Raw genomic sequence first — 8243 nt, 5'->3', positions numbered from 1 at the left:
TCTGAAATAAAAAAGAAAAGAAAAGAAAAGAAAAATCGAAAGAGAACTATTAAGGAAGTAAGAGCGATACATTTGGTTGTGTCTAAATTTACGAGGCCGCACATGGTGACTCATGCCTATAATCCCAGCACTTTTGGGAGGCTGAGGTGGGTGGATCACTTGAGGTTAGGAGTTTGAGACCAGCCTGGACAATATGGTGAAACCCTGTTTCTACTAAAAATACAAAAATTAGCTGGGTGTGGTGGTGCTTGCCTGTAATCCTAGCTATTCGAGAGAGGCTGAGGCAGGAGAATTGCTTGAACCCTAGAGGAGGAGGTTGCAAAACTCCATCTTGAAAAAAAAAAAAAGTAGGCCAGGCGCAGTGGCTCATGCCTGTAATCCCAGCACTTTGGGAGGCCAAGGCCGGCGGATCACCTGAGGTTGGGAGTTGAGACCAGCCTCACCAACATGGAGAAACTGTCTCTACTGAAAATACAAAATTAGCCAGGTGTGGTGGCACATGCCTGTAATCCCAGCTACTCGGGAGGTTGAGGCAGGAGAATCACTTGAACCCAGGAGGCAGAGGTTGCTGTGAGCCGAGATCCTGCTATTGCACTCCTGCCTGGGCAACAAGAGCAAAACTCTGTCTCAAAAGAAAAGAAAAAAAAATGAGCTTGGGGAGCCCTGGGAGATGTGACTAGGAATTAGCTCCTTGTCTTCCAAGGCAGCTGAAACTGAAGGACAACTGTGTGGCTTGCCTATGGGGAGAAAGACGCCCTACATATCAGAATGCGATGGGCAAAGATTACAAACTGGTTTCAAATACCAGCCCTAAGTCAAAGAGGAGTGTGTTTCAGGAGAAGAGCCCTTTCTGGCCCCAGGTTTCAGACCTCCAGCCCAGAGCCAGGGTGAAAGACACTAGTTAGTCTGTTCTTTATTTTCCTTGGAAAATTACAGGGTTACTTATCAACAAAATAACTGTCCATCCGGTGGGGAAGTGCCATCCGGTGGCTTCTATGTACAGGCCCATCCCTGGGAACCACATTTCCAGAGGGGGCCTCCCCCTGAGGCCCCCATTGGCCCCCTCCCAGGTATCCAAGAACAAATCACAAGGTGAGGGCTGCCAGCGTGGCTGGGTGGGTGGGACCCAGGCCTGCTACCAGGCCAGAGGGTTTGGGGGCCTCTCTCCTGGAAGCCTGCTCTTTCCACACCCCCCTTCCCAGCCAGGCTGTCTTGGACACTCCTGGGGCTCCGCTGAGAGGCACATGATTCCCGCTTTGGACTTCTTTTTGAGATGTCATTTTAACACTGAGGCATCGCGGCCTCCCTTCCCAGAAGATGGGTTATTTGCAGTGCTGTCTTTTCTTTTAGTCCCGGTTTTTGTACAAAAACAACGATACTCCCCATTGGACTGTATTTTTGCCCAAGAAACAAAAGTGCCTCAACAGGTACAGTTCTGCTGGTCGATCTGCTTCCGGCAGGGCTCCATGGTGACAGCCACGCCCACCCCGCTCCGGCCCGATGTCATTCGGGTCACCTCGCTCCAGGTGTCTGTATCTGGGTCGTAACACTCCACACTGTCCAGGAACGTGTGACCATCATAGCCTCCTGCAGGAAGAACAGAAGGGACAGTCACCACCTGTCACACCACATCCAAGAGCAGGGGACAGAAAGAGGGAGAAGCAGCTGTGAGATGCAAAAGCAGGCCGGGCGCGGTGGCTCATGCCTATAATCCTAGCACTTTGCAGGGCTGAGGCGGGAGGATGGCTAGAGGCCAGGAGTTCGAGGACAGGCTGGGCAACATAGCAAAACTCTAGTCTCTTACTGAAGAAAAAAAAAAAAAAGGCCAGGCGCAGTACCTCACACCCGTAATCCCAGCACTTTGGGGAGACTGAGGTGGGTGGATCACTTGAGTCCAGAAATTTGAGACCAGCCTGGGCAACATGGTGAAACCCCATCTCTACCAAAAGAAACATAAAAATTTAGCCAGGCGTGGTGGTGCGCACCTGTAGTCCCAGCTACTAGGGAGGCTGAGACAGGAGATCACTGGAACCTGGGAGGCAGAGGTTGCAGTGAGCCAAGATTGCACCATTGCACTCCAGCCTGGGCAACACAAGCAAAACTCTGTCTCAAAAAAGTAAAATAAAAATAAATAAAAACAGCCAGGCGCGGTGGCTCATGCCTGTAATCCCAGCACTTTGGGAGGCCGAGGTGGGCAGATCACAAGGTCAGGAGATTGAGACCATCCTGGCTAACGTGGTGAAACCCCGTCTCTACTAAAAATACAAAAAAAAAAAAAAAAAAATTAGCCGGGCGTGGTGGCAGGTGCCTATAATCCCAGCTACTCGGGAGGCTGAGCGAGGAGAATGGCATGAACCTGGGAGGCTGAGCTTGCAGTAAGCTGAGAGTGCACCACTGCACTCCAGCCTGAGCGACAGAGCCAGACTCCGTTTCAAAAATAAATAAATACATAAATAACATTAAGCCGAGTGTGGTGGCTCACGCCTGTAATCCCAGCACTTTGGGAGGCTGACATGGGCAGATCACCTGAGGTCAGGAGTGCAAGACCAGCCTGACCAGCATGGTGAAACCCCATCTCTACTAAAATACAAAAATTAGCAAGGCATAGTGGTGGGCACCTGTAATCTCAGCTACTTGGGAGGCTGAGGGGGGAGAATCACTTGAAACCAGGAGGCGGAGGTTGCAGTGAGCCAAGATCGCACCATTGCACTCCAACCTGGCAACAGAGCGAGACTCCTGTCTCAAAAAAAGAAAAAGCCCTGGTGCGGTGGCTCAGGCCTATAATCCCAGCACTTTGGAAGGCTGAGGCGGGTGGATCACGAGGTCAGGAATTGGAGACCAGCCTGGCTAACATGGTGAAACCCCGTCTCTACTAAAATACAAAAAATTAGCCAGGTGTGGCCGCACGTAGTCCCAGCTACTCAGGAGGCTAAGACAGGAGAATCGCTTGAACCCAGGAGGCGGAGGTTGCAGTGAGCTGAGATCATGCCATTGCACCCCAGCCTGGGCAACATTGCGAGACTCCATCTCAAAAAAACAAACATTAGCCAGGTGTGGTGGTGCGTGCGTGTGGTCCCTGCTACTTGGGAAGTTGAGGCAGGAGGATGGCTGGAGCCCAGGCGGTTGAGGCTCCAGCGAGCTGTGATTGCACCACTGCACTCAGCCTGGGCAACAGAGCGAGACACTGTTTCTAAGAAAAAAAAAAAAAAAAGGGAAAGCAAAAAAGCAAAAGCAGCCACAGTCCACAAGAGATGGGGCTAGTCAGGACTCTTCCCCGCCCCCAGGGCCTCACCAAGGACGTAGATTCTCCCCTGGTGGACAGTGATCCCCAGGGCACTTCGCCGGTGCTTCATGGGGGCTACGAAAGTCCACGTCTCTGTTTCCACGTCATAGCGCTCCACGCTGTTCAGCTGGTCCTGACCATCATAGCCCCCGGCAGCATAGATACAGTTGTGCAGGACGCAGACGCCTAAAGGGCACCGTGCAGAGAAGGTGACTCTGGAGGACTGGCTTTGGGAGCCCCAGCCATCACCTCCTTGAGGGAGACCTTTCCTCTCTCCTCTCCCTTCTCACCCTCAGAAATGAAGCAGGGAGAGAGAGAAGCTTGGACTCTATCAGAATCCAGTGCTTCTGTGGTTACCCCAGGGTGAGGGCTGCAACAGGGGGTCTCTCCCAGGCCTGGCTCAGTTTCACCCCAGGATGGTGGGGGTGTTCCTGGACGCTCCCCTCCCTACCGTCCCCACCCACCTGCCCCGCTTCGGATGGTGTTCATTGCTGTGATCATTCGCCATTCATTCCTCTCTGGGTAGTAACGCTCGGCTGAATTAAGGCGGTTTGTCCCGTCAAAGCCCCCCACGGCATAAAGCAGACGATTGAGGACGGCCACGCCCACCCCGATCCTTCGTGTCAGCATTGGGGCCACCAAGTGCCACTCATCCCGCTCTGGCTCATACCTGCAAGGGCGTAAGAAAAATGGGGACAATGGCCGTTATAGCTGACCTTCGTGGAATACTTCAGGGCCTGATACCCCTTTTTTTTCCCTTTTTTTCTCCCTTTAAAGAGACAGGGTCATCAGGGGCAGTGGCTGGCGTCTGTAATCCCAGCACTTTGGGAGGCCGAGGAGGGCGGATCACCTGAGGTCAGGAGTTTAAGACCCACCTGGCCAATATGGTAAAACCCTGTCTCTATTAAAAATACAAAAATTAGCTGGGTGTGATGGCAGGTGCTTGTAATCCCAGCTACTTGGGACGCTGAGTTGAGATAATTGTTTGAACCTGGGAGGTGGAGGGTGCAGTGAGCTGAGATCGTGCCACTGTACTCCAGCTTAGGCGAAAGAGAGAGACTCCGTCTCAAAAAAAACAAAACAAAACAAAACAAAAAACAGAGACAGGGTCTTGCTGTGTTGTCCAGGCTGGAGTGCAGTGGCACAATCACAGCTCACTGAAGTTTCAAACTTTTTGTTTTTTTGAGGTGGAGTGAAATGGTGAGAGCATGGCTTACTGCAACCTCCGCCTCCTGGGTTCAATCAGTTATCCAGCCTCAGCCTCACAAGTAGCTGGGTTAACAGGCACCCACCACCATGCCTGGCTAATTTTTGTATTTTTAGTAGAAACTGGGTTTCTCCATGTTGGCTAGGCTGGTCTCGAACACCTGACCTGAAGTGATCTGCCTGCCTCAGCTTTCCAAAGGGCTGGGATTACAGGCATAATAAGCCACCATGCCCAGCCTGCAGCTTAAACTCTTGAGCTCAAGGAACCTTCCTGGCTCAGCCTCCTGAGTAGCTGGGACTACAGGTGTACACCACTGTGCCCACCTCCACTAGAACTCTAGTGCTTGCAGTCCTTCTCCAAGGACTGAGGTATCAGCAACTCCATTTTCCAAATGAGGAAACTGAGCATCCTAGCCATCAATTGCTCAAGTTCAAAAACACATCTGATGGCCGCGCACGGTGGTTCACGCCTGTAATCCCAGCACTTTGGGAGGCAGAGGCGGGCGGATCGCGAGGTCAGGAGATGGAGACTATCCTGGCCAACACGGTGAAACCCCGTCTCTACCAAAATACAAAAAAATTAGCCGGGTGTGTTGGCCGGCACCTGTAGTCCCAGCTACTTGGGAGGCTGAGGCAGGAGAATGGCGTGAACCCTGGGGGGCGGAGCTTGCAGTGAGCAGAGATGGTGCCACTTCACTCCAGCCTGGGCAACAGAGCAAGTCCGTCTCAAAACAACAACAACAACAACAAAAACAAAAACAAAAAACCACATCTGATAAACCCCTAGTGGCTCAGCCATATCCCCCACTTCACAGATGACAAGATAAAGTCTCAGAAAGGAGAAAATCACACATTCAGCATCACTCTTTAATGCTCAAATAGTCCTTGAGGTCCGGTATAGTGGCTCACGTCTGTAATCCCAGCACTTTGGGAGGCTGAGGTGGGAGAATCTCTAGAGGTCAGGAGTTCGAGACCAGCCTGGCCAATATGGTGAAACCCCATCTCTACAAAAAAAAAAAAAAAAAAAAAAAAATTAGCCAGGCGTGGTGGAAGGCACCTATAGTCCCAGCTACTCCGGGGGCTGAGGCAGGAGAATCACTGGGAGGTGAGGTTGCAGTGACCCAAGATGGAACCAGTGCACTCCAGCCTGGGCAGCACAGCAAGAGAGACAGGGTCTTACTCTATTGCCCAGGCTAGTCTCCTGGACTCAAGCAATTCTCCCACCTCAACCTCCCAAAGTCCTGGATTACAGGTATGGGCCACGGCAGGTGCCCAACAATTTCAAACTGATGAAACTTTTTCCAAATCTGCACAAAGGAACCATATGGGTTTATGACAGTCCCCTAGGCATTTCCCAGTTCCAGGCACAGAATCCAAGGTCACGAACTAGAACTCTCCAAGGAGCTTAGCTTCATCCTGAGGCCTACACTCCCTGAAGACAGGGAGAGGAAGTAGCCTCCGGAAGAATCCCCCTATCTCAGTGTCTTGGGACTTGCCAGGAGCAGGACCCTCAGAGCCCACCCCCAGGGCCTGCCACTCACCTCTCCACACTGTTGTGGTGGATGCAGCCGTGGGAGCCGCCGACTGCATAGATGTGCCCATCAATGACCCCCACCCCGATGCGGTTGCGTGGCACGCTCATGGGGGCGCAGGGCGACCACTGATTGGTCATGGGGTTGTAACAGTCCAGGGCGCTGGAGTCGGTGTTGCCGTCGGGGGAGTTGTTCCTGCCGCCCACGGCGTACAACAGCCCGCCCACCACGCAGCCAGCTAGGCCGCTCCGTGGCACCTGCAGGTCCGCCAACCGGAGCCAGGTGCCGTCACTGGGGTTGTAAGCCTCCAGGTAGCTGAGGGACTGTCGGAAGTAGCCGCCCGCGGTATAGATCAGGCGGCCCACCTTGGGCGCCCGGCAGGGCATCACCTGCGTGGGCTTGTGCAGGGTGAGCTCCTCAAAGATCTTGACCAGGTAGTCCTTGCAGCGGGAGTCGGACTGCAGGATCTCACACTTCTGCAGCTGCATCTGCAGAAAGTTAGGCGTCAACGAGTGGCAGCGCACGGCCCGCAGCAGCGCCTGGACATAGAACCGTCGCTGTTCGCAGTCATACTTGACCCAGTTGATGCAGGCGTGGAAGACCTCGGACTCGCAGCGCACGTTCAGGTCGTCACGGCTGATGAGAGTCACCAGTTGGCAGTGGGATAGGTTGAAGAACTCCTCTTGCTTGGCCACCTGCAGAGGGCGACAGTGGGACGGGCTGACTCCTGAGTCGCCCCCACACCTCACCAAGCAGGACAGGGATAATGAGTAACTCACCACTGCGGCTGACAGTCTCAGCTTCCTCATCTGCTAAATGGGGATTCAAATAATAGGAACTGCATACATTGTGATGACTAAATGAGTTAATACTGCCGGGCGCGGTGGCTCGCGCCTGTAATGCCACCACTTTGGGAGGCCGAGGCTGGCGGATCACCAGGTCAGGAGTTGAGAGATCAGTCTGGCCAATATGGTGAAACTCCATCTCTACTAAAAATATAAAAATTACCTGGGTGTCGTGGCACACAGGTGCCTCCCAGCTACTCGGGAGGCTGAAGCAGAAGAATTGCTTGAACCGGGGAGGCGGGAAGTGGAGGTTGCAGTGAGCCGATATTGCACCACACTGCACTCCAGCCTGGGCGACAGAGCAAGACTCCTTCTCAAAAAAAAAAAAAAAAAAAGTTAATACTATGCACCAGGTATGTCATTAGGACTCAGGGAAATGGGCAAAGACTCAATAGATCGTGTATCCTGGGGTATCATTTGGTTTTGGTTTTTGTTTGTTTTTTTGAGAGGGAGTCTCATTCTGTCACCCAGGCTGGAGTGCAATGGTGTGATCTAGGCTCACTGCAACCTCCGCCTTCCAGGTTCAAGCGATTCTCCTGCTTCAGCCTCTCAAGTAGTTGGCATTACAGGCGCCCACCACCATGCCCAGTTAATTTTTTATTTTATTTATTTATTTTGATATGGGGTCTTACTCTGCTGCCCAAGCTGGAGTGCAGTGGTGAGATCTTGATTCACTGCAACCTCTACCTCCAGGGTTCAAGTGAGTCTCCTGCCTCAGCCTCCCAAGTAGCTGAGATTACAGGGGTGTGCCTCCACAGTGGCTAATTTTTTTTTGTATTTACTTTTAGTAGAGATGGGGTTTCACTATGTTGGCCAGGCTGAAATTTTTGTATTTAGTAGAGATGGGGTTTCTTCACGTTGGCCAGGCTGGTCTTGAACTCTTGACTTTAGGTGATTCATCCATCTCAGCATCCCTAAGTGCTGGGATTACAGGTGTGAGCCACCGGACCTGGACTGTTTTTGCTTTTGAGACAGGCTCTGTCACCTAGGCTGGAGTGCAGCGGCACGATCATAGCTTACTGCAGCCTTGAACTCCTGGGCTCAAATGATCTTCCCACCTCAGCTTCCTGAGTCGCTGGGGCTACAGGTGTGTGCCACCATGCACAGCCAATTTTCATATTTTATGGTAGAGATGGGCTTTCACCATATTGGTCTGGAACTCCTGACCTCAAGTGGTCCACTCCCCTCGCCTTCCAAAGTGCTGGGATGACAGGCATGAGCCACTGCACCTAGCACTGGTCTTAAAATCTTTTTTTTTTTTTTTTTTTTTTGAGATGGAGTCTCCCTCTGTTGCCCAGGCTGGAGTGCAGTGGCACAATCTCTGCTCACCGCAAGCTCCGCCTCCCAGGTTTACGCCATTCTCCTGCCTCAGTCTCC

General features: G+C 52.4%; 1 protein-coding gene across 4 annotated transcripts in view; it reads right to left on the bottom strand.

Moving 5' to 3' along the window:
* Positions 1-888: 888 nt before the first annotated feature.
* Positions 889-8243, bottom strand: part of KEAP1 (kelch like ECH associated protein 1) — a 26845-nt gene continuing 19490 nt past the window's right edge. For all 4 annotated transcript variants that reach the window (XM_026455586.2, XM_026455587.1, XM_026455585.2 and 1 more), the window contains exons 3-6: positions 6031-6716; positions 3748-3953; positions 3293-3469; positions 889-1587 (exon numbers count right to left, since the gene is read on the bottom strand). In XM_026455586.2, coding sequence (XP_026311371.1) covers positions 1421-1587; positions 3293-3469; positions 3748-3953; positions 6031-6716 — 1236 coding nt within the window. In that variant the 3' untranslated portion in view covers positions 889-1420. The remainder of the gene's footprint in view (positions 1588-3292; positions 3470-3747; positions 3954-6030; positions 6717-8243) is intronic.

This window comes from Piliocolobus tephrosceles, chromosome 21 (genome assembly GCF_002776525.5).
Source record: "Piliocolobus tephrosceles isolate RC106 chromosome 21, ASM277652v3, whole genome shotgun sequence".
In the NCBI taxonomy this organism is placed as follows: Eukaryota; Metazoa; Chordata; class Mammalia; order Primates; family Cercopithecidae; genus Piliocolobus; species Piliocolobus tephrosceles.
The sequence above is the reverse complement of the archived record's forward strand: the minus strand, read 5'-3'. Positions and strand labels throughout refer to the sequence as shown.